The following is a 27,030-nucleotide window of genomic DNA, read 5'->3' as shown; positions in this document are numbered from 1 at the left end:
AGATCTCACCTTCCAGAGTAGCCTGCTTTAGACTTTTTTAAAAAAAATCTTTGCAAAATTAATGAGAAATTTAAAATCTCAAAATTATAAACAAATCATTATTTATCTTTTGTCTGTCCTATGAGCCTCACTAAATCAGTATTTTATACAGCCATAAGGTGGAGCACACATTAGAGCTATTCTAAGTTGTATCTGCTCTAGCTAGGGCATAGATCATAGAGGAGAAGGTCATCTGGGACAAAAAGCACTTTTATTTCCATTTTAGTCAGCTGTCACTAGTGACTTCAATTCACAAAAATCCAAGACAAACTGGGCACTAGTGGCTCACACATCTCATCCTAGCTACTCCAGAGGCTGAGATCTGAACATCTCAGCCTCTCATGATCAGAAGCAAGCCTGGGCAGAAATGTTTGTGAGAATCTTATCTCCAATTAACCTCCAAAAAGCTGAAAGTAGAGCTGTAGCTCAAGTGGCAGAGCACTAGTCTGGAGAAGAAAAAGCTCATGGACAATGCCCAGGCTCTGAGTTGAAGACCCAGAGTAGCATATACCACACACACACACACACACACACACACACACACACACACACACACACACGCATTCCAGGACAAAAGAGTTAGGAAAATGAACTTTCCATTGATTTGGAGAGTTAGAGAGTTGTCATAGTCTTTCCATCAGGAAAGATAGCTGGGATAGGGATCCTGCAGCAAGCTGGATTGAGGAGAAGGGGAATCACTGCCAACCAATGAGCATCTATTTTTTGTCAGCTGTGGGGCTTGAACTCAGGGCCTGGACTCTGTCCCTGAGCTTCTTTGTGCTCAAGGCTAGCACTCTACCACCTGAGCCAAAGAGCCACTTCTTGAGCATCTATTATTTCTTTTGCAGTTCAGTCATCTGGCCGTGTGGGGAAGCATGTTGATCTGGCTGGTGTTTTTCGGTGTCTACTCAACCATCTGGCCTACGATTCCCCTTGCTCCAGACATGAAAGGACAGGTCAGTACCACACATCTTGGGTGTGTCTCGGTTTCTTACGCCAATCATATTTGTATGTGTGTGAATGAGTGGGCTTTCTGTCTTGTGACTATCAACTTCAGGAAAGGCCATTGTTACCCAATTCCATCAAAACTTATCGGGAGATCAACTGATTAGAGCACCTAGAAGAGGCTGTCCAGTTTATTGAAATGGCATTTGATCATTTAAGTGTTTTCACCATCAATCCTCTAACTTACCCAGAATGTACACATGTAACAAATTTTGTGTTAATTACAAACAGCACTGCTATGAATTGCCATGGTCCTTGGAAAATGAGAGCCACCTTGACCCATTCATTATTCAGTGGTTATGTTAATGAGAGGTTCAAAAGTTAAATGCATGCCTAACTGCTTAATTGGTAATTAGTTACCTGTGAAAGATAAACCTACGAGCTGCTAGACCAGATCAGCAATGATACAGAATATTGACTTTTTTGAGTTAGACTAAGATTGATTGAAGGCCTTTATACTCTTTGGAAAATGCTCTGCATTGTCGTCGTCGTCGTCGTCTTCTTCTTCTTCTTCTTCTTCTTCTTCTTCTTCTTCTTCTTCTTCTTCTTCTTCTTCTTCTTCTTCTTCTTCTTCTTCTTCTTCCTCCTCCTCCTCCTCCTCTTCCTCTTCTTCCTCTTCCTCCTCCTCTTCTTTTTCCTCCTCCTCTTCTTTTTCCTCCTCCTCCTCCTTCTCCTCTCTCTCTCTCTCTCCCTCCCCTCTCCTTTATCCTCTCTCCTCTCTCTCATGTACTAGAGCTTGAACTCAATGTCTGAAAAGGTCTGAATGCTGCCCCTTAGCTTTTTCACTGAAGGTTAGTACTTTGCCACTTGAGTGACAGCTCCACTTCCAGCTTTCTTGGTAGTTAATTGGAAATAAGAGTCACACAGACTTTCCTGCCCAGGATAGCTTTGAATAACAATCCTCAGATCTCTACCTTCTAAGCTAGGATGTCAGGCATGAACCACCAGCACCAAGCTCACTTGGGGAATTTTATAAGCAATGGATCTATCAGCTGACAGTCTGTGGGTCAGTTGAGGTGCACCTGGGAAATGGAGCCCTTTGAAAGCCCCTGTGTGTTCTCCACAGCACTGCTATAGCAAGCCCTCTGTGTGTCCATTCCTTTGGGTAACTCATTGCAAATAGATGAATAAGCAATTAATTTTCAAACTTCAGAGGGGCCAAGCTCATCATGCAACTACTTAACATACTCATGTTCTCATTGGATGAATCCTGTCCACTTGCAGGTTTCAAGGTTTAGCTTAATGGTGAATGTGCATATGATCATGGGCTGTATATGATCTAATGATATCACAGAGATTAGAGTTTGTGTATGTTTTCCACTATAATGTTCAAACAAGGAAACCACCTAATGATGTATTTCTCATGACATAGCCCAGACATTCAGGAGTATCTTTGTGGTAAGCTGTTCCTATTATACAAGAGCAAATGATCTTATTAAATTACATTTTACTTTATATAAACACTTTTACTGGAACAGTGACATTTTTATGTTTTTTAGTTGAATTGTTTCATCAGGAGGCTAATAATTGTGTGTGTGTGTGTGTGTGTGTGTGTGTGTGTGTGTGTGTTGGTACTGAGTCTTAAACTCAGGCCCTGGCCACTGTCCCTGAGCTTTTTTGCTCAAGACTGGCATTCTACCACTGGAGCCACATCTCCACTCCCAGCCTTTTGGATTTTTCTGCGTGGGCTGGCTTTGAACTGTGATTCTCAGATATCAGCCTCCTGAATAGCTAGAATAACCATTGGTGCTCAGTTCCTTTCTATTTTGATTCAAGAGTTTACTGGGCCTTGGAAAAGTGGGAGGGAAGCATTAGACAATTAAAAAAATAGTTTGGGAGAGCCACTTGTGTAGATAGTAGCTAAGCCTAGCCTGAAGTCTCAAAAAGACTTTCTGTTGCGCCATGGGGAATCCAGTGTGTGTCATAGAAAGGGTACCTATGCACAGGTGCAGTGAGGCAAAGACTTAAATGAGAGACTGTAGGAAATATACTCATTCATGTCCACTTCTTGGGCTCTAGGCTGGTAGGAGCCTAGGAGTGAGAGGGCATTCTTGGAAAGGACTGCTTTTTAAAAACTACTATTAGCTGAATTCTCATGCCTATCATCCTAGCTCCTCAAGAGGCTGAGATCTGAGGATCATGGTTCTAATCCAGCCCCAGCAGAAAAATCTTTAAGATTCTTATTTCCTATTAAGCAGCAAAAAGCCAGAAGTAGAGGTGGCTCAAGTGGTAGAATGTCAGCCTTGAATGACATTAGGTAAGGGAGACCTCCTGGGCGGTGGATTCAAGCCCCAATACCAGCACAAACAAACAATTACTATGATTTTAAAAAGTGCTTCTAACAATTTTTATAAACCATTTTTATAGCTGACTTTGCAGTAGATTTTTGGCAAATATACATGGTTCTTTGATGCTATGGAAATAAACAAATATCTAATAGTATATAGCACTTCTCCTCCAAGAGTCAGAGACACACAGAATATTCTTCTGTGTGTTCATGGTATCTTCAGCCATTGAAAAGACACATTGTTTCTTTTGAGGATTTCCTGAATGAATGTGATTAAATATTTCTTTGTCTGGTCTATTACATCTGAAGTTTTCTCATGGGAGAAAAAGGCAAGTCTTCCCTGGAGGGCAAAGGGGAAAAAAGGACTATAGAATTAAAAGAGCTGTTCTCCACTGTCAAAGAATCTTTATCTTCTCCATGACACCTCATGATATGATATAAGAAATGCTACCAGATAACAAGCCAGGAAGTTCCTGTGGAAGTTTTTTGAAGTTGAAGGAATCATCCACGTATTTTGCAGTATTTATTCAGGGAATTTAGGACGATGCTTTGCTCTACAGTATGTTAAAAGTTCCATTTGGCTGGGTGTTGGTAGCTCATAATCCTAGCTACTCAGGAGGCTGACATCTAAGGATCACAGCTAGAAGCCATCCCAGGCAGAAAAAGACTATGAGACTCTTATTCCAAATTAGCCATTAAAAAGCTAGACATGAAACTGTGGCTCAAGTGGTAGAGCACTAGCCTTGAGCACAAAAGCTCAAGGACAGTGCCCAGGTCCCAAGTTCAAGCTCCAGGACTGGCAAAAAAAAAAAAATTAAAAACCCCAGCTTGTGTCTACTCTGATTAATGTCAAGGTGTTCAAGAGTTGATGATTCTTTCTCTTAGGAGAACATGTGAACATTGTTAAGCTTCTCCATAATGGCTTTAATGCTTTCAAGTAGAAAACAAGTTCCAGTAGCTCACTGCCGTCCTCAAGTTCCTTGCTGATATGCAGCTTTGAGTTAGAGAGAGGAAGAAAACTGGTTCTAGAGTCAGACAAGGAAATGCTCTTATATTTTTGTGATATATTTCCCAGGGATTCTGACAGGTGTGTGAGGAGAAGCCGTGACTTTATGTTTGTTCAAAATTCAAGGAACCTGGCTAAGCTCTTGCCCTCGCTAGAGCCACACATTTTTCACACATTTTTTTTCTTTCTTTTTCTTTCTTTTTTTTTTTTTTTTGCCAGTCCTGGAGCTTGAACTCAGGGCCTGAGCACTGTCCCTGGCTTCTTTTTGCTCAAGGCTAGCACTCTACCTCTTGAGCCACAGAGCCACTTCTGGCTTTTTCTGTTTATGTGGTGCTGAGGAATCAAACTCAGGGCTTCATGTATATGAGGCAAGCACTCTTGCCACTAGGCCATATTTCCAGCCCCGCCTTCACACATATCTTAACCTGTGATAACTTCTTGATCTACAAAGTCAGAATCAGATCACCTACTCTAATTAAGAGGATTTTGGAGGTAACTTATGGGAAACTGAAAGCAAATGTGCTCTTGTCTTTCCTGGAAAGCTGAATGATTTTTGAAATTTTACATATAGAAACATTGTTACAATTGTAACCCCCAATACTTTTAGCTAAACAACTTTAACTTTGTGTGTGTGTGTGAATATGTATGTGCATACATGTATGCCCCTATGTGCACTAGTACTAGGGATTGAACTTGGAGCTTCATTACTGTCCCTGAGCAGTTTTGCTTTTTGTTTTGTTTGTGCCAGTCCTGGAGCTTGAACTCTGGGCCTGGACGCTGTTTCTGAGCATTTTTCATTCAAGGCTAATGCCACAGTTGTACCTCTAGCTTTTTGGTAATTACTTCGTGGTAAGGGTGTCATGGAATTTCCTACCCAGACTGGCTTTAAACTGCAATCCTACACAGGTCTCAGCTTCCTGAGTAGCTAGGGTCACAGGCATGAGCCACTGGCACCCAGCAGTCCCTTAGTGTTTTATCCCACTCAAGGCTGCTACCACTTGAGCCAAACCTCTACTATGAAAAGTTTTTGGTGGCAGGAGATTAAGAGTGGCTAGTATTGAACCTCAATCCTCAGTAACCAGGATCCCTGAGTAGCCAGGATTTACAGGTGAGAACCACCAACACCAACCTGGCTGAATTTCAAAGGTCACAAATGAAATGTTTTTCAGTAAGGTCCATTGACCACTTGTATCAAAATCATTTGAGTAAATTCACAAGTTTCCCTTAGAATACATGTGCAATGAATCAGAATCTCTGGGTATGAAATCCCAGTATCTGGAGTTTTATAAATCTGCAGGCGATTCTTTCTATTAAAGTTTTGAGGACTGATGCTCTGAAATATTATTCCATTACAGTGCTTTAGCCATTTTAGGTGTGATGGGAGAGGATGGTCTGCTGAAAATATCCACAGCTGATTGCATTCTCATGGGCAGAGTTTATGCGAGACACACCAGGTACCACATGCAAGTGCTCAGGCAGCTGGTTTTCTAAATAGGGAATTATACCAAAGACATTACATGGCTCACCATGGAAAAATACTCCTCACCAACGCTGCTGCTTTTCCTTCAAAGTTCTTTTCATTGCTAGTTAAAGAGAGGGAAAAACTATTTCACTTCAAAGCTTACAAACTGCTCACTCTGACTCCAGTGCCAATCACCAAGTCTAAGCCAGTTTCTGGCATATGGCAGGCTTAAAAAATTATTTTTAATTCTAAAAACAAGAATGGTTTTGATATTGTGCCAATCCTGTGGCTTGAACTCAGGGCCTGGGCACTGTCCTTGAGCTACTTCTGTTCAAGGCTAGAACTCTACCACTTGAACCATGGCCCACTTACTAGTTTATTGAGTCTCAAGGACTTTTCCTGCCCAGGTTGGCTTTGAACCACAATCCTCAGATCTGTCTCCTGAGTAGCTAGGATTACAGGCCTGAGCCACCAGCACTACCCTGCTGGGTTTGCTTTCTTGGGCTTTTAGATATACTTGGGAATACACAATGCCCATTAAAATGGACTAAAAGCAAACTGAGGAACCAAGGATTGTTACTTTACCATCATTGAATCAAAGTGATTCCTACTCTTCTTCTTCAATAAATGTTTCCCTGGGATTTCACAGCCATTCTGATCCAAGGCATAGGGATGGCCACATTTAACAATAGGTGGATTTCTTTCTCAATTGCTGGTGCTCCAGGAAGTAATCTGATGAAGTGAATGAAATGGTCATGTTGGCCACCATCTTCCTCAGCTCTGGTTGCATAGGACGGTGTATACAGATGGGAATGGCCTGAGAGAGGTCAGGCAAAGATTTGTCCTCAAGCTAAAGCCTGTCGGATGGGGCATGTTGTCTTCAGTGTCCATCCTCTTTCCCTTTCCCAGGGGTGTCCAGTTTGTATTCACTTATGTATTATTATTTATTCAAGAAGCCTAGAACCTTTGGGGATCTATTCCCACCTGGAACTACAGAAGAGATTGTATTTCTATGAACCACTCTCCATGAACTATAATGAGAGGTTTAGAAGTGTGGAGGGGGACACAGGACATATTTGCTAGGGGTTTATGGGACAGAACTATGTTTTCTCTCAAAAGAAATCCATCAGAGACTTGACCTTCATTTCTGAATGGTGTGGTTACAACTATGACCTTGCTATAGTTTGGATCTTGAATATCCTCCAGAAGCTCAGCTACCAATGTATGTTGCTGTTGGGGAATGTTGGAGCATTTATTGATTGAGACCTAGAGGAAAGTCATTAGGTCACTGGACATATACCCTTGAAGGGGATTATGGGACCTCAATCCTTTTCTACTCTTTTCTTTTGCTTCCTGGAAATTAGGTGAAAGTAGTTTTACTTTGCCCATACACTCCCTCCAGTACACAAGTTTGAAGTAACAAGACCTATCTATCATAAACTGAAATCTCCAAAACTGTGAGCTTAAATAACCTTTTCTCTTGATGAGGTGGTTGTGTCCAGTGTTTGCTGTAGAGATAGAAAGATGACTAACATAGACTCTGCCAGTTCTTCAGATACCAAAATGAAAATCACCCTCAGAGCCCTGTTGCTTGTGTGAAAGAAGACTAGGAAAGGGAAAAAAAACTCCAAAAATCTCTGATGCAGTATTTGAGGTACCAAAGATGCTTTTCCTGAAGCCCACCTCGGATTAGGCTTTCCTGGGAATCACCAGTGCATGTGCTTTGGATATCAAGTACCCAAAGGGAAAATTGCTTTATCCAAGTCAGAATGTTAGTTGTGATGTTTTTCTTTTATTTACAAGTACAAAATCAATCAATGAAATAAATTTTTTTAATGCAGGCTTAAGGTTTTAGTGAACACATTTTACTATATCACCATACTAGAAGCTGTAGATCAATAGTTAAGAATTTTGGTAAAGAATTATTTTCATGGTACAATTATTAACATTTGCATTACATCCCAGAAACACCAATGTGAATGTTTAAAGCTAATTGGAATCATCTTCAACATAGCAATATTGGATAAGATTGACCCTGTTTTCCTCAAATACTAGACTTCAGAGGCCTGTGGCCCAGCTAGAGAGGAGGAATCAGCCTAAAAGAGTAGCAAATCCTTCAGCAGAGACTCACTTCTGGGTTTAAGATAACATTCTCTATTTTTGCAGTGTTCTCAAGTATTAACCTTGGCTAAATTATTCCTTGATACCAAGTTTGCAGTTAAGCTTTTGTTTTGTGTTGGTTTGTGAGTGCGTATGTACACATGTACCAATCCTGAAACTTGAACTCGGGATCTGGACATTATTCTTGAGCTTCTTTTACTCAGGCTAGTGTTCCACCACTTAAACCACAGCTCTATGGCTGGCTTTTTGGTGGTTAATTGGAGGTAAAGAGTTTCATAGATTATCTTGAAAGGGCTGGCTTTGAACTAGGATTCTCAGATCTCAACCTTCTGAGTAGCTAGGGTTACAGGCATGAGCCTCTGGTGCCCAGCATGCATTTTAGTTTTGTCTATCTTGTGAAATAGTAAGACAGACTTAGAAAAAGGGTGTTTGCTATATTTCTGGATAGCATGACAGAATTGATAGCAATTCAAGCAGACTTCAGAGGAGGAGACTTCCTGCTTCTCTTTTACCTTTGACTCTTGTCCCCAACATCCCATATGTATGTTGGTCCTCCTAGATCTACCCTCCCAACAATTCTTGTCTGCATTAGGCACCAGAAACATTAATGGTAATAATAACAATATAATAATAACAACAGCCACCCCAGAGGTGTTTACTTACCAGTGCTATCTAGATGAGTTCTTATAGGCCTATAAACATTTGGATTCTACAGTCAGAAAATACCACCATCCATCCAACAGTTTATAGCATTTTTGTGGAAGGCCAAACTGTTTTTGGTTTTTACCTCCTGGAAGAAACAAAGGAAAAAAGCAGAAAAGGCATATATATTAAATTTGAACCTCCTTAAAGGAGTTTCAACTTTCTGTCTACAGCCAGCAGCCCACCTGCTTCTTTTCAAGCCTTTAGGGGGCAACAGTACTGATCTGGAATGAAGAGGACATCAATTTTCTCTCTACTTTAAAAATATATATACTTCTTTCTATTTTTCTTTGTCTTTCTAGGTTCTTTCAAATGCCGGTCTGCTCCCATCTATGTACATGAACTTCAACTGATACCTGAGACATTTACAAAGACAAGTCTTTCATTTGTAATATCTATTCTCACATGATTTCCAAGCTTCAGTTTTGTCAGGAAGGTGACACCAATAGTATATATCTCTGGATTTAACAAGGAAATTAAGAAAAATAAGATATGTAAATAATAATAAATAATACTTATTGGACAATTACCAGAAAAAATACAGCCATCCCTCAGTAGGAGATTTGTTTCAAGATCTGTCCCAAATAGCAAAATCTGAGGACAGTTGAGTCCCTTATATAAAATGGTGTGTGTATAAAAATTCTATGTGTTATCATCTTGTGGTCTCATGTACTATGTCATTTCTACATGAGTTATGAAACCTAATACAATGTAAGTGCTATATAAATAGTTATTGTTCTGTGTTATTTAGAGGATAAGAACAAGGCTGAATACATTTATGCGAGGCACAATTGTGTGTGTGTATGTGTGTGTGTGTGTGTGTGTGTGTGTGTGTGTGTGTGTGTGTGTGTATAACTTTCTGCTACTGGAGCCACATCTCTACTTAATTGGAGATAAGACCCTTCCAGACTTTCCTGCCTGAACTGGCCTCAAACCATCATCCTCAGATCTCAGCCTCCTGAGGATTACAGGTGTTGGCCACCGTGCCCATATAGTTTTATTTAATCTTCAGCAAAATGTCTTGTAATGCAATGAACTTTAAACACATGGGTGTTGAGCTCAGAGGCATAAACATTAGTTGGGTTTGAGACACATTTTTGGCTATGGGCCTCCAGTCTTCTCTATGATAAAGCAAGTTTCAAACAAGATCTGTTTTTAAAGTCCATTGTGGAAAGCCTTAATTTAAGGAGACCCAGTTCTCCCTCCTTCTTTCCTCATATACAATTTTCTGACAGTTTATTTTATTTTGGCCTCTCCTTCAAGAATGCTATGTGTTAATTAGAAGCCAGGCGGCTTTGATTGTGAGTTATTTTTCTCTTCACTTAGAAGGTTTGTTGTGCTGCTGCCATTTGTCATTCATTCTAATGTTAATCTTTAAAATATCTGTCAGTGAATTTAAGTACACATTACGTGCTGATTTTGTCTGTTTGTAATATTTATGCTCAGTGGTCACAGAATATGTTTGATGTGGATTTGAACTTTTCCTTTCACGTAACATGTGGAAATGTGTTGTGGGCTGCTCTTGTTCAGACTCTGTGGAGGGCTTTGCCTGTTCAACAATTAAGAGGGAAATGGCATTGTCTGATGGTGGGTTATCATCACTACCATTCCCTCATTCAGAGATAGCAGGGGTCTTTAGGTTGGCTATATCTGAAACGGACAGAAATGCCTAAGAAAGGCCATCAAGCCAAATTTACAAGCAAGAAAACATGACCACAGTGAGTTAGAGGAGTAGAGGAGGAAAATAGAAACATACCATGCTTTAAATAAAGCATGAGTCAGGATTTTTCTGACTTGCCTAAATGATAATACAAAACTAATGATGGGATGGGCACTGGTGGTTCACATCTGTAATCCTAGCTATTCAGGAGGCTGAGATCTGAGGGCCATAGTTCAAAGCCATCTGGGACAAGAAAGTCTATCACCAAATAACGAATTAACCACCAAAAGACAAGAAATAATAACTGAAAATTTTACTTGAAGTCTGTTCTCTAAATAGTTCCATCATTAGCTCTGTGTGTGTATGTGCGTGCACAGACACCCGTGCGCATGCCAATACTAGGGCTTGAACTCAGGGCCTAGGTACTGTCTCTTAGCATTCCTCTCAAGGCTTGGACTCTGTCACTTGAGCTACACCTCCACGTCTGGCCTCTTGCTGGTTAATTGGAGTTAAAAGTCTCACTGACTTTTCTTCAGAGATTGGCTTCAAACTATGATGCTCAGATCTCATCCTTCTGAGTTGTTAGGGTTACAGACATGGGCCACTGGCACCTAGCTATTTGTTCTTAAGATATGGTCTTACTATTAGTTCAGACTGGCCTGGAACTCTGTGTAGCTCCAGGCTGGTCTATAACTTGTGATTTTCATGCCTTATCCTTCTGAATGCAGAGAATACAGGTAAGCCCCACCACATCCAGCTTTTTTGGTTGGGTTTTTGTGTTGTTTGGTTAGTTCTATTTTCTACAGGGGAGGTAGCTTGATCAAGAAAATGTCAGGCGTAGGGTTATTAGCAGCTGACATCTGATAAATCAATCTGGGTAAACCGATTTCATGGATTAAGTGAACTTTCTTTGGGAAGATGCTCTGTGGTAGAAGAGGTGCTGGGAATAGACTTCATGGGTTGAATGAGTCTGGTCCTGAGAGCTGAAAGAGGTGTTGAATAAAGTGATCTAGCAAGAGATAAAAACATGGAAGATTGGAAGTCTTTCCAACTGACATTTTACTTAAAGGAAATAAAAGCAGTGATTGAGATGTTTCTGTGTCCAGGCAAGCCAGAAGTAGTGGAGACAGTGATTGATGGGTGGATGTGAGGCTGTGGTGAAGAAGGCCTGGTAGAGCAGGAAACCTGGAAGGAGAGGTGAGGACATTGTTGTGCAGGAGATGACGAGCTTGTTGAGAAACTTCCTTAGGTTTGGCACCAAGAAAGAATCAATGACCATGAAAACAGTTACTATAACATAGCAAGGCTGAATGTGTCTTTTTTATGATGAAAGTTGGAAAAAGTAATTTTAGAAATGAAAGGAAAGAGAGGCAATATGAGTAGCCCTGTTCAGGCTTTTAAAATGAGCCCTTAAAGAAAACCCTTGTCCAGTCTGTTTATTTAAGAGAAACATAGAGACAGAGACAGAAACGGGGGGAGGAGAAGAGGCAGGGAGAGACAGAAGAAACAGTGAACACATTAGATAGAAATATGAAAAATGAAAGATGGAAAAGAAAAAAGAACCCATCAACTGTAGAGGAATAATGTATTGGGGCATTATGGTCATTTTCTGTGTAAACTTATTGGTTATAAATAACATCTATAATTTATATCTGAGATGAGCATGATTTTGGAAAATAATATTGCCAAAATGGTGGGGGGTGTAAATATTTTTGGCTTTGTCATCTGTGAATTGAATCCAAGACCCTGAGCATGCTAGGCAAGTATGCTACCACTGAGAGGAATCTCCAGCCCTTGATTTTTTTTTTTTTGAGAGAGGGTCTCACTATGTAGTCCAGACTAGATCTGAGCTCTCAATCCTCCTATCTAAGTGCTGGGATTGCAAGTTTGCATCACACACCTGGTAATAGCTTTATTTTGAACAGGAAATAAAAACTCAAGAAGCAACTATTTATAGTTAACGGAATTTGTCTACTTGTGGATTTATTGATTGTAAAAGAAATATGGGCTCTTAATCCCATCCTTGAATGTTTACAATGGTTTAAATTTAATACGATAAGCTTCGTGGAGTAGTATTCTCACATCCAACATGAAAGTGAATTTGATTCAAGCCTCTTATATACTCCTTGTGACTTAGGTCATCCTTATCACATAGGGCCACCCACCAGATGCTATTTTAGGCCACTTTCTTCCCCCCATGCCCCCCCCCCCAAAATGGGAAGGGAGTGATTCTTATTTATTCTCAGTGTCCCTTATGGGACTGCCAGAATTGAAAGTGTTCTTCTTAAAATTTATAATCCAAGTGGTCAAAAGAGCTGAACTTCTTTATTCGATTTGATTTGTTTAATTAGAAAGATAATGATGGGGCTAGGAATATGGCCTAGTGGCAAGAGTGTTTGCCTCGTATACATGAAGCCCTGGGTTCAATGCCTCAGCACCACATATATAGAAAAGGCCAGAAGTGGTGCTGTGGCTCAAGTGGCAGAGTGCTAGTAGCCTTGAGCAAAAAAGAAGCCAGGGACAGTGCTCAGGCCCTGAGTTCAAGCCCCAGGACTGGCCAAAACAAAACAAAACAAAAACAGAAAGAGGATGATTAAATGAGCTTCCCAAATGTAGAAACCTAAAGCAACGTGTCTGCAAAGGAGCTGTGTTATTCAATAAGTCTCCAGGTCATTGTGTTTCAGTTTCACAGAAGTGGTATGTGCATCTGTGCATATACTTATGCTTTGTGTTCTCTAAAGTTAGCTCTCCATTGTCCTTGTGCCCCCTGACCCTGACACCTTTGCTCCTCCCTTCTTTTCTAGTCCCTTTCAGAGTATCTCTTCTTCCCCTGCCCCTTAGAACAACTGCCTTTTGAGACTCTTACTTGGAGGTTTACATTTCAGTTTCAGTTCAAAATGTGAGCCAACTCTAGTTTTGCCAAGAGACGCCTCTCAAGCTGTATATACAGAAATCACCATCACTGTGAAATCTAAAGCCATTTTACAGCACCCCCAAAATCTCCAGAGTCATTGCTTAGAAAGCAGCCCTGTTCATTAAGGACTCATTAAAGGACATTACTTACTACATTCAACTGCTGACAAAGGCAAAAGGAACTCCTTTTCTATAGACTTCTTAACAGAGCCTCTTTTGTACACGGAAGAGACTTCAGATGAGCATGTCACTCTTCGATGATTGCCCAACGAAAATAACGAATTTGCTAAATAGGTTATAAAGGAAAGGTTAGCAGTTTAACCACTTGATTCCACTTGGCATTGGGAGGAAAAGGGGTTTAGGAGTCCCCATTAGATGGAAGCCTTGCAGACAGTCTACTCGGATACACGAAGAGGACCTCACTCTTGAAGCATTTAAAAAACAGATGTCTCAGGAAGAAGAGAACAGCTAGGATATGAGCCAAGAGAACCCTACCCACACACTACCATTCAGGGTCCTTCAGAAATACAGTTACTGGTGGGAATTTTTTTAATATAGTTTGATTTTTTAAAGCTAGGATGCCAGGCACTTGTGGCTCACACCCATAATCCTAGCTACTCAGGAAGCTGAGATCTAAGAATCAAGGTTCCAAGCCATTCTAGGTAAGAAAGTCTGTGAGACTTATCTCCAATTAGCCAGCAAAAGGCTAGAAGTGGATCTGTGGCTCATATGGTAAAGCACCGACCCTGAGTGAAAAAGCTAAGGGATAGTTCCTCAGGCCTGAGTTAAAGTCTCAATACTGGCACACACACCCACACACGTAACAATAATAACAGTAATGATGATGATGATAATAATAATACATGGAAGAGGCCATCACATCTACCTTTTCATTTCCCCAAAGCTATTCATTCATTGTTAAGTTAATCTTTTCAACAGAAGCCATCAACTTTTCCAGGAAAGAAATTTGTAGTCTTTGTGGTTTGGAATATAAAGGTGGTTAATTTTCTTGATGAAATATGTTTTATGATATTTCCAATCTTTCCTCAAAAAAAAATTCCCCGAATCTACTTTTCTTTGCGAAGTTCACCATGAAAACCTTTTTTTATTCAAGAAGCCAAAAAATGAGCTTGTGTGAACCTAGGCACACAGTTTCAGGTCCAAGGTTACAGTTTCAGGCCTAAGGTTGGGATGTCTATTGCTATATTTTACATGTGTTTCAATCCAAGAAGAATGAAATCCCAGCACATTGACACCAGTTCTCTAACATATTAATTTACTTCTTTTTGTTTTAGAAGGAACCTTCTTTTTCCCTACCCTCTTTTTAATCCTTTTCCACATTTGGTTGAATGTGGAGGGATTTCTGCCAGGATAACTAGCAAAGGAATAGAGCAGTAACACACAGGAGATCTGTCGGCTACATTTCTCAGACTTCAGAGAAAGCTACTTGCACTGTGACTTTGGCATAGCACACAGGAAATTCCTCATTGGTCTGTCCAATGCAATAAACAGACCTCCTGCATCTAACCACATCCATGCTGAAGTTTCTCATGTGGGGTTACTTTAGCTTTGTGTGTAAAAGTTAAAGGTCCCAGCATTCCTGTTCTACACTTTCTTTAGCTCCTAAGCTTTGGAATTTATGTAAGGACTGTGTTTAGGGGCGAATAAGATATGTGATTTTTCTGTTTTTATGCACTGGAAAAAGGTAGACAAGGTAAATGCATTCCCTATATACAGAGAAGTGATTGTGTGTGTGCGTGCACACACACACACATGTATATGCACATGCTCATGCTCCCATACCATACAGGATCTTGAACTTGGGGCCTCTTGCTCTGCCTTCGCTTTTCCAATCAAGGCTGGCATTCTACCATAGCTCCACTTCCAGCTATTTGCTGATTTTTACAGATAAAAGATTCAGGGAGTTTTCTTCCCAGGCTGGCTTTGACCAACCCTCTATCTTATCCTCCTAAGTAGCCAGGATTACAAGTGTGAGCCACAGATGCCTGGCAAGAAATGCTTTTGATATTCCTTTTGGCCTGCTATATTCAGGTTTCATGTATGAGGAAACCACCCAAACACCATGGATTGAAATTTCTTAGGAAAGAATTGCATCTATATTGAAAATCTACAGACTATTCTTCTCATTATACCCTGAGTAATATAGTATAGCAGCTATTTATGTAGCATTTTCATTGCATGGAATAGTACAAGTCATTTAGAGATGATTTGAAGTACATGGAAGAACAGAGTACCAATGGCTCATGCCTGTAACCCTAGCTACTCAGAAGGCTAAGATCTACGGACTATGATTTGAAGCCAGCCTGAGTAGAAAAGTTCATGAGACTCTTATATCCAATGAATAACCAAAAAAGCCAAAAATGAAGCTGTGACTCAGGTGGTAGAGCACTAGCCTTGAGCAAAAGAAGCTCAGGGATAGTGCCTAGGCCCTGAACCTAAGCCCCAGGACTAGTACACATGCACGCACCACACACACAATACATAGAAGGATATACCTAGGTTCTTTGCAAAGCCTATATACTCTTTTTATATTAAAGAGACAGCTATTTCTTCCATGACATCAGCTTGACCAGACGTCACTATTTGTGCTTTGACTACTCATCAGGGGCATTGCTTATGATATTTACTACAAGTGGGTTCTTTAGGAACCCCTGCTGTTCAAAGTGTGGTCCCCAGATGAGCAGTCCTGACATCCTCAGAGGCATGGGAACCACTCTCCACCCCACCGCCCCTCCCCCCCCCCCCCCCCCCCCCAGTCCAGGAGGGCCACCAGGGAAGGTGTGAGGAACAAAGCAGGCTGCCAGAGTTGCAAAGAGAAAAGAAAGCTGGGAAGGACATTGCCTGAGTTAAATTATGCTCATTAATTCAATTTGAGGCAGGAATGTGTGTAAATAAACTGCTAGCAGCTGCAGACACTCTGTGTCCTGCCGAGCTCGGGCAGGAATGCAGGAAGGGACCAGTGGGCTCCAAGGCAGGACACAGCGTATGTGGAGAGCAGAGCCACAATGGGACCACGAGATAATGACAGCAGGCATGGTATTATCATTATCGCATTAGGGAGCCTTTAAATGCATAGTTAAATACCAAATCAAGTGAAACTGGAGAAGCTGTCCTCCTCTAGATAAAAATCTTCACTCTTTGAAAAGATTAAGTTTATTGAACTTCTCCCTCTTTAAAAAAAAGACCTGTGGCTCATGCCTGTAATCCTAGCTACTCAGGAAGCTGAGATTTGAGGACAGAACTTCAAAGCTAACCTGGGCAAGGAAAGGCTGTGAGACTCTTTATTGCCAATTAAGCACTACCCCCTTCACCCCCAAAAAACTGAAGTGGAGCTGTGGCTCAAGTGGTAGAGCACTAGCTTTGAGCAAAAAAAAAAACAACAACTCAGGGATAGCACTCAGGCCCTGAGTTCAAGCCCCAAGACACACACACACACACACACACACACACACACACACACACACACACACACCAGTACAGTTCTGATTTCCCAGGGGTTAACAGAGAAACTGTGTGGTCACCTACAGGCTGGCAATGACAACATTCAAATTCACTTTGTCCCATTCAGAACTGTTTCTGCCTTATTTTTCCTAGACCTAATTTTGTCCAGGGAAATGGTATTCTATAAGTTAAGAATAATTCCATTATACTGTAAGTATAGGCTTTTTTTTTTTTTTTTTGGTGCTGGTCCTTGGGTTTGAACTCAGGGCCTGGCACTGTCCCTGAGCATTTTTGCTCAAGGCTAGCACTCTGCTTGAGCCATAGCTCCAGTGATCATAGGTTTTTTTGTTTGTTTTTGTTTTTTTAGGTAATTTGAGATGAGTCTCATGGGCTTTCTTGCCCAGGCTAACTTCAAACCACAGTCCTCACACCTTAGCCTCCTGAGTAGCTAGGATTACAGGCATAAACCACTGGTTCCCAGATTAGGCCTAATTTTTGACACTCATAAACTGTTTTAGAGGGAGGTGAGACTAAGTGGCCATCATCAGCTAATACTCATTAAACCCCATGTTTATGATTAACATTTGCTTAACCATTAGATTATTTGTACTCATTTATACTGTCAGTTTTTTTTAAGAAGCTCATCAGCTGTTACTTACTCTGAAGAAACATCTGTTGGCCAATTTAAAAATTAGCCACAAGTTCCCATCCACTAGTGCAATGCTTTAAATGAAAATTATTTGTGTGTGTGTGTGTGTATGTGTGCATGTATGCATGCATGTACGCCAGCACTGGGACTTGAGCTCACAATCTGGCACTGTCTCTCAGATTTTTCCCCACAAGGCTCACATTCTGCTACTTGAGCCACAGCTCCTCTTCTGGCTTTTGGAATCCACTTCCGGCCTTTGGAATTAAGAGTTTCACAGAGTTGGAATTAAGAGTTTCCTCCTGGCCTGGGCTGACTTAGAACTGTTATGGGGTTAGAAATGTTACAGGGTTTGAGGGAGGGGGTTCCTTGTCCCTCCAAGAGTCCACCACTCAGAGACTGTCTCAAGCAAAAAGATGGATTTATTGGGGAAGCATAAAGTGAACTGACCAGCCAGGGATGCAGCACAGACTTGGGAGCTGAACTGTGACAGCAAAAGGCGGGCTGACCGGCCAGGGACACAGTGCTGACTCGAGAGCTGCCACCGTGACCCCAAGCAGTCCTGGAACTGGGGTTTATAAAGGTAAAAGCATAGCACAGATGTAGGGGGCTGATGCAGGGGGTAGAGCAAGCAACAAACAAGTTAAGCAGGCCATTTACAGAAGTAGAATTTTGGGGTCAGGTTGCCCTAATCTACTGCCCCAACATTTCCTACCATGTTTCCCTAATCAAGATAGAGTCAGCTGCAATCCCTATAACAGAACCTTGATCCTCAGCCTCCAGAGTAGCTAGGATTACAGATTTCAGCCCCTGAACCTGGCTTTGTACTGTTATTTTTAGGAGCTCCTCGGATATTGTTTATTTTCTTTTTTTTTTTTTTTTTTTTTTTTTTTTTTTGGCCAGTCGTGGGCCTTGGACTCAGGGCCTGAGCACTGTCCCTGGCTTCTTCCCGCTCAAGGCTGCTAGCACTCTGCCACTTGAGCCACAGCGCCGCTTCTGGCCGTTTTCTGTATATGTGGTGCTGGGGAATCGAACCTAGGGCCTCGTGTATCCGAGGCAGGCACTCTTGCCACTAGGCTATATCCCCAGCCCGGATATTGTTTATTTTCAAGAGATGCCTATTTGCCAACTTAAAAATTAGTCACAGGTTCCTACCCACCAGTGGAACAGCTTTACATGAAAAAATTGTAATTATATCTGCAAATGTTTTCTTGACTTCTTCTGTGCTTGGAGTGATGATGATGATGATGATGACATTAACTATGGACTAGACACTTTATTGAGTACTTTCTACATCCACCCTTCCTTCTATATAAAAAAAAAAATTTGGAGCCTATTCATGGTCACAGAGCTTGGAACGAGAGTTGGGAGTGCTGCAAGCTGTCTCTAGGGCTCTAACAGCAGCCAGCAGTATCCAGCAATAGCTTTTTTTCCAATCACTCCTGACACTCCCTCCCTCCCCATCATGCCTCATGCCTTTTCTGTGCTATGGAGCCTGCTGCATAATTTTATTCTGGAACACTGATTTTACTAATACCAATCAACCTGTGTACATGTCTTTGTCATTGGGTTAGGAATCTCAGAGAAGAGTCTGGCAGAGAGAGGCCTGCAGTGAGCAGTCCATTGTCCTTCCTGCTGCTAGAAAATAATTGCTGTTAGGAAGTATTCATGTAGTTCCTATAGGACCCACATTAGTTCTTGCAAGAGAATTCATAACAAAAAGCAGCTGTGTGTGTGTGTGTGTGTGTGTGTGTGTGTGTGTGTGTATGTATGTATGTATGTGTGTGTATTGGGCCTTGAACTCAAGTCCAGGGTCCTGTCCCTTAACATTTTTAGTCAGATCTGGCACTCTACCACTTAAGCCACGCCTCTACTTCTGGCTTTTGAGTTGTTAATTGGAGATGAAAGTCTAACAGACTTTTCTGCCCAGTCTGGCTTTGAGCCACAATCCTCAAATCCCAGCCTCCTAAGTAGCTAGGATTACTGGCATAAGCCACTAGCACCCATCTTCACATCCTTCTTTCTATCCTGCCCTTCTTTCCTTCTATAACTTCATCTGGGATAACTAGCACAGTCCTTCAGAGGTATCCATGAGTGCTAAATCCACAATCAACAGAGGTTAGTGAGTGGTAGAGTCACCAGCAGCCTAAATACATCAGACCTGAGCCAGAGAATTTCTTATCCCACTGTTGCTGATTATGACATTTTTTTCCTTTTTAATTTTATAGTTTTGTTTCTCTTTGAATTAAAACAATCAGAACCTGATATGAAGGGAACTCAATCAGAGCTGAGTTATTTATGGAGCCAAGGCATTTATCCTCTTTTAAAATTGGCTTTTACACAGCCATGGGGATTGTTTTTTATGAATTATGTCTTAATGATGTGTTTATTTACCTAGACTCACACAATTCTCTTTAGACCTAGGTAATCTGATATTAACTTGTAATGACTGAGATTTCTATTGAAGGAAGGGACTTCTCAAAGAAAGGCAAGGGAACCATGGGTTCCAACTCCTAGACTGAGAATCTGAATAAAACTATACAGAGGAGGAGATAGAAATGGAAGAGCATTGCCTCTGGGCACGGCTGGCAACCTCTGATAAAAAAAAAAATCTGTTTTCTAGCAGCATTTGGATGGAAGAAGGTTTTTTGTTTCCTATTAATATTACAATAATTGTAATTGACAGACTATATTAAAGCAACTCTTATTGCTGATATTGGGGCTTAAACTCAGGTCCTTAACCTTTTGCTTGCTATTTTAGCTCAAAACTGATGGTACCACTTGAGCCATGGCTCCACTTCTGGCTTTTTGGTGGTTAATTGGTGGTTAATTGCTCTGGTCTGGCTTCAAGCTGTGATCCTCAGATCTCAGACTTCTAGGAACTAGGATTATGACATGAGCCACCAACACTCTGCAAGGTATATATTTTAATGATGTAGTTTTCCAAATCAATTACTGACACCTGTCCCACCACCAACCATGAAAGAAAAGTTGGAAGGTTAGTGATGGTGGAATAAAATAAGTGCTGCTGGCATTAGGTCATAAATCAAAATTTGCTCTTGTTCTAGAAGATTTTTGTTCTAGAAGATTCACATGGAAATGGTGGCACATGGCTCTTTCTGGGTTTGACCATATCTGTCCTGTGCTTTTATAACTGGAAGAAGATTGTGGTCCTCTGTTTTATACACATTATCTGCTGAATGCTCTCCCTATGTGACAGCTACCCTATTTGGGGGTCACATCTGCAGGCACAGTCTGTATTTTCAATCCAGGCGCAGGGCATGAAAAACAGCTGTTACCACATATGCCCTACATATACCCTACATGTTCTATGGATGCTGGGTTCAGAGAGCAAGCAGATACCTCTGAAGGTTTAACCAAATGGGCCAAAGCATTACCCAGGCTACTCCATAAAAATCTGCTCCAACTGGCAGCCCTGAGCTACTTTGTGCCATCTGGTAGCTGTTCAGAGACTTATTGGAAAAATAGTCATGAGATTCAGGGTCTTCTCCAGAGGGAAAAGAACTGAGATTTACTGCCATGAGAGTGGAAAATTATAAGCAAAGCGCCAAGAGGTTTCCAATCCTTATTTATTATTTTATAAGCTTTGCATAGTACTGCTGCTTGCTCATTATAGAATCATATTTACAAAGAAAAAAGTGATCAGCATTAACAACAGCAGGTCAATTAGCAGATACAGAACATGTTTCCTTATTTAGACAAGTCAATGAAACATAATGTGTGAAATGTCTCTATAAACATCCATGCAGTGTGAATCATTTGTAGAAAACTCCAAAACGTGGCTGGAGACTGATGGCTCACTCTGTATTTCTAGCTACTCAGGAGGCTGAGATCTAAGGATCACAGTTCAAAGTCAGCATAGGCAGATAAATCTGAGATTCTTATTTATATTTAATCAGCAGAAAGCCAGAAGTGGAGATCTAGCTTAAGTGGTAGGTTGCTAATCTGGAGCAGAAAAGCCAAGCAAGAGCACTGAGACCCTGAGTTCCAGTATGAGTACTCCTCTAACCCCCTCCCCCCCCCCAAGTCAAGAAAAGAAAAAAATGCTCCAAAACATGCAAAACTAATTTGGTATTACATAGAGGTCAGAACAGTGTTTATCCTGAGTACAGGGAAGATGCATAAGAAATAGGAAAGGTATGAGCAAGCTTCTGCTAAGGTCATGGGGCTTTTTTGTTTATGGTCTTTGCATTTTTGCCAATATAAATGGTACCTTGATTCTTTACAAAAAAAAAAAGGTTACATGAACAAATAAGAAGCCAAGTATGGTGGTGCACACCTGGAATCCCAAACTCAAGAGGCTGAGATAGAAGGATGGCAAGTTCTAGGCCAACCTGGGTCACCTAGTGAATTCAAGGCCATCTTGGGCTACATAGCAAGACCCAAAACAGTAAGACTCAAAAACACATTTCACTTCTGTTTTTTGCTGGTTGATTGGAGATAAGAGTCTCACAGACTTTTCTGCCCGGGGCTGACTTACAACCATGATCCTCAGATCTCACTCAGCCTCCTGAGCAGGTACCTAGGATTGTATACAGGAGCCACTGGCCACCAGGCTTGAATTTCATTATCCATTTCTAATGTGTAAAGTTTAAATGACTTTAGAAATGAAATGATTTTATTATGTCAAAATGCTGAAGATGGGAAGTGGGTTTTTTGTCTCTGTTTTAGTTTTTGTTGGTTTGTTCGTTTTCTTTAAAAGAACACTGCAATGTGGTCTGGTCACAATGCTGTCTTCTCTTGAGGCCTGACAGTGGATTAATGACCCATGCTTTTAAGAGGACAGTTATTTGAGGCTTTACACTTACTTTAATGCAAACTTTAGCTTTCTTCCTGTTGGATGTTGTTGTTGCTTCCACATCCTCCATGCCAGAGGCAATGTCTCCCGTTCACCTTCATCGTGGCTGATGTCCTAGAGCCCTTTCTTTTTTTGTTTTTTTTTTTAAGTTTTTATTATCAAACTGAATTACAGAGAGGTTAGTTTCATACATTAGGCATTGGATACATTTCTTGTACTGTTTATTACCTCGTCCCTCATTCCTCCTCCCCCCTCCCCCCTTTCCCTTCCCCACCCCCTTGAGTTACTCAGTTCATTTACACCAAACAGTTTTGCAAGTATTGTAGAGCCCTTTCTTTCTTCACCATCCTATTCCTTCATCGTAATCCTAAAATAGAATTCTTTCCCATCTCTCTATATCTTCACAACTATGTCACTGGACAATATTACTTCATAGCTCTTACATGGTTTGAAGGATCTCTTCCTTAGCTTTTTTGAAAATTTTTACTAATGTGTGTGTGTGTGTGTGCGCGCGCGCGCGCGTGCGTGCGCGCGCCTGTACTCAGGCATTGGGGCTTAAACTCAGGACCTGTGTGCTCTTCCTTAGCTTTCTCACTCAAGGTTGGCACTCTACCACTTGAGCCACAGTTCTACTTCCAGCTTTTTGATGGTCAATTGGAGATGAGTCTCATGAACTTTTCTGCCCCAGCTGGCTTCAAACCTCTATCCTCAGATCTCAGCCTCCTGAGGAGCTAGGATTACAGGCATGAGCCATCAGCACCTGGCAAAGTTTCTTAATTTTAACATTCAGTTTTACAATAAATAATACAAATAATATCCCAATAAAAATAATCTCTATTTATATCCAGGGAGAATAAATGTAAGCTGTTTTTCTCTCCCTGCTAAATGTTTGTTTTTCCATCTTGATGACAACCACTATACATACATTTGGTCCATTTTTTAAATGATTGGACTTATTACAGAACTGCATTTGGGGGGATTAAGATGTCATGTTACTAAACATTGGTGTTTTGTTTTGTTTTGTACTGGTAATAGAGCTTGGGCCTGGGCACTGTTCCATAGCTTTTTTGCTCAAGGCAATCTACCACTTGAGATACAGCTCCACTATCAGCTTTTTTTGGTGGTTAGTAGGAGATAAGAGTCAATGGACTTTTCTGCCTGGGCTGGCTTCAAACCACAATCCTCAGGTTTCAGCCTCCTGAGTAGCTAGCATTACAGTCATGACCACCAGTGTCCAGCAAATCATTGTTGTTGTAGTTTTTTTTTTTTTAATGCCTTTGAGACAAACTGATTTTGAACCTAAGCCCATGGAGTTAGAAATAATAAAGCATTTGGAAACCTTTTTCTTTTGGTAGCAGAAACCTTTTATTGTCAGAAATGAATACCCCATAGAACTGAAGAAAGCCCTATGAAATTTAGCTTTTAAAAACAAAGCTGTGTTAAAATTATGTAGCAACAGAAGGGATTGCTTAAAAATGACATGGCAGATGTTAGGAAATTTGTTTTAAAGCATGACTCTCAGGTGAAGTCATGTTTGCCTAGTTACAACCTGGAACACATTTTTACAGCTCAGCAGAACTCTAAAATTGAAAGTCTGCTGGGATAAAGAGTGCAGTTTGAGTCAGATACCAGTGGCACATGCCTGTAACCCTAGCTACTCCAGAGGCTGAGATCTGAGGGTTGACATTCAAAGCTAGCCCAAGCAAGAAAGTGTGTGAGATTCTTATCTTCAATTTTCCACCAAAAATCCAGAAGTAGAGCTGTGGTTCAAGTGGTAAAGCCCTAGCCTTAAGCAGAAAAGCTAGGTGATTTTAGATATGAGCCACCAGCATCCAGTATCCATTATTTTTTATATACACATCTCAGAGGAGTTTCATAAGTAATTTTCAGATATGAATAAATATGAATGCTTTAAATTGACATTGATAGTGATAATTTTAAAAAGCAAATGTGGAGGGCTGAGGTTTCAAAATTAATTGCATTTCATTCTTAAGTTTATTAGCTAAGCTAATAAAGCCATGGAAATGTCTTGTAGACTGTTGGCTAGAAAACAATCTCTAGACAGGATGTGGTAATTATTTGTAAGTGATCATTGCTCTCAGACAATAGATCATCACTGGGTGCTCAAGGGAGTATTCCCTTCTCAACACACATGGCAAAATGATTTGAATGAAAACACAGTGTGCACAGCATAGAAACACTGGCTCTGCTGCCAAACTTGAGATATGTAAACTCATTCACAATAATTTAGTTATATTAACCTTGATTCAAACTCAGGTAAAGGAACTAACCCAATAATTATTAAAAATAAATAAATAAATAACAAGCCAGGCATGGTGGCTTGCACCTGTAATCCTAGCTACTCAGAAAGCTGAAGATTGGGATTCAAAGCCAGCCCTGGCAGGAAAGTCTCCAGTTAATTAGCAAGAAGCCAGAAGTGGAGCTAAGTCTCAAGTGGTGTAGAGTACATGTTAACCTTGAGCAAAAAAGCTCAAGAACAGTGTGCAGTGCCCAGGCCTTGAGTTCAATCCCCAGGACTGGAACGCGCCTTTGTGTGTGTGTGTGTGTGTGCGCGCGCGCGTGTGCGCACACCACAGTGGTAACAAGAAAAATTTTGGCAGTCACATGGATTAAGGTTTTAAAAAGATGGTGAAAGACTGAAAGACTTCAGAAGATAGCTAGGCAGATCTGCAGGAAAACATTTCCCCATACATCATCTCTGCTTTCCAAAAAGCAAATGCAATTCCAGTCAGAAGACTTTCTTTGCTGAGAATGTGTGTGTGTGTATCTGTGTGTGTGTGTGTGTGTGGTGTGTGTGTCTGTGTGTGTCTGTGTGTGTGTATTCTTATATGTTAAGATTTCAGTTAAGATCTCCTTCACCCACCCAAAACTCTGGAATACATTGCACATTTCCCAGTACAAGTAGATTGGGTTACTAGTCTGAAGGACAATAATGTTTTGAACTCGGCCATCCAGCTTCTAGGAAACATGATATTTAGTGGATAAAAAAATAGAGAATAGCTATTATGTCCAATATTTATTTGTTTATGTTGGTACTGACTTGAACTCAGGTCTCTTCCTCTTGCTTGTCTTTCTTGCCCAAGTCTGGCTTCTTCCACTTGAGCCACATCTCTTCTTCTGGCTTTCTGCTGGTTAATTGGAGATGAATCTCATGGGTCTTCCTGCCCAGGCTGGCTTTGAACTGATCCTCAGATTTCAATCTCATGAGTAGCTAGGATTATAGGCATGAATCCCCAGTGCTTAGTGTTCTGTTTAAGTCTACGTTCCCTTTCATGATTTCCTTGGTGCTTCCCTTGGCCTTGGCAAAGCCTCCTGGCTAGACTAGCTCTCCCCTTCTCTCCCTTCCCTTCATCTCAGCCTTCTCTACAGTAATTATCCAGCCCACCTTGCTTCCCACCAACCCTACCTTCTGTCCTTCCTTCCATCTTGACCCTTCTAAGTCGATTCTCAACCCTAATGATCCTTTCAGAACTCAAATCACCTATGTCAATCACTAATCTATTCAAAAGCCCATAGTGACTTCCAGCCTCTTGAAGAGTTCACATCCAAGTCCTTCTTTGAGCTCAGGCACCAGTGGCTCGTGCCACCATATTTGAAAATATTCTCTCAGTCCCAGGCACTGATGGCTTATGCCTATAGTCTTAACTACTCAAGAGACTGATAATCTGATGAAGTTCAAAGCCAGCCTGGTCAGACAAATCTAAAAGCCATCATCAGTGCCTGCCTTCTTTGAGCTTTTTGCTTAACACTCCCACTCTACCACTTGAGCCACAGCTCCACTTCTAGCTTTTGCTAATTAATTAGAAATAAGTATCATGGACTTTCTGAATGGCTTTGAAACATGGGCCTCAGATTACAGGCTCCTAAGTAACTAGGATTACAGTCATGTGCCACTGGTGCCTGGCAGTAGTCATCCTTTAAAGTCATTTAAGACCTGATACCAACTGGATCCTCACCAGCCACTCACCTACCTGCTTTTTAACACCCGTGGAAGTACAGTTCATTTCTATCTTACATGCTTCCTTCGCTTTATCACCTGGATGGAATGGTTCATGGATAAAGTCTTGATTCAAATATCAGTGTTTAAGTATAATGTTCCCTTATGCCTTCTTTTCCTCCACACCCTTCTCCAGAATTTGTGAGCACTCTTATAACACATCATATATCCCATCCATATCATATTTTACATAATCTACCCTTTCCACATCTGCTCCTCATTACATTCTAGACTCCTGGAGGATAATGAGCACATTCCTTCATTTTCTCCTCAATGTCCACCAAATTGTTAGTGTGACATATTTATTGTAACCCTCTCTGAAATTCTTATGCTAACACATCAGCTCATATTGTGTGCTGTTCATTGAATGTGTTAGCCTTCCATTGAAATCTTAACTTAAACCTTCAACTTTACATATTAAAACTCATCCTTTCTCTTCCTCATCTCCTTCCTCCACGCCCAACCCCTTTTGTTTGGACAGTCATTGGGCTTGAACTCAAAGCCTGGGCACTGTCCCTGAGCTTTTATTGCTCAAGGCTAGTGCTCTACCACTTTGAGCCACAGCTCGGCTTTTGGTTTTCTAGTGGTTAACTGGAGGTAAGAGTCTCATAGACTTTCCTGCTGGAAAGTCTTTCGAACTATGATCCTTAGATCTCAGCCTCCTGAGTAGCTAGAATTACAGGCATGAGCCACCAGCACCTGGCTTTTCAATGCCAATGATTTTCTATGAAAACACATTTCCTTTTTTCCTGCATTGTTACCCCAGATTTTTAAATACATCAGTTTCTGTACTTGGCCTAAGTCAATAACATTGCCCATTGCCTGTGGATTGTATGCCATTCTATTCTGAGCACTGAGGTCTCTGGTGACAGTGACTCAGGTTTCACCTA

At 41.0% G+C, this 27,030-nt stretch overlaps 1 protein-coding gene across 1 annotated transcript in view; it reads left to right on the top strand.

The window, feature by feature from the left end:
* The window catches only part of Atp8a2 (ATPase phospholipid transporting 8A2), a 412,827-nt gene that overhangs the window by 318,008 nt on the left and 67,789 nt on the right, over nucleotides 1-27,030 (top strand). The window contains exon 32 of the mRNA XM_048341628.1: nucleotides 888-995. Within this exon, the coding sequence (XP_048197585.1) occupies nucleotides 888-995 (108 nt within the window). The remainder of the gene's footprint in view (nucleotides 1-887; nucleotides 996-27,030) is intronic.

Source organism: Perognathus longimembris, chromosome 3, assembly GCF_023159225.1.
Source record: "Perognathus longimembris pacificus isolate PPM17 chromosome 3, ASM2315922v1, whole genome shotgun sequence".
NCBI lineage: Eukaryota > Metazoa > Chordata > Mammalia > Rodentia > Heteromyidae > Perognathus > Perognathus longimembris.
The sequence above is the reverse complement of the archived record's forward strand: the minus strand, read 5'-3'. Positions and strand labels throughout refer to the sequence as shown.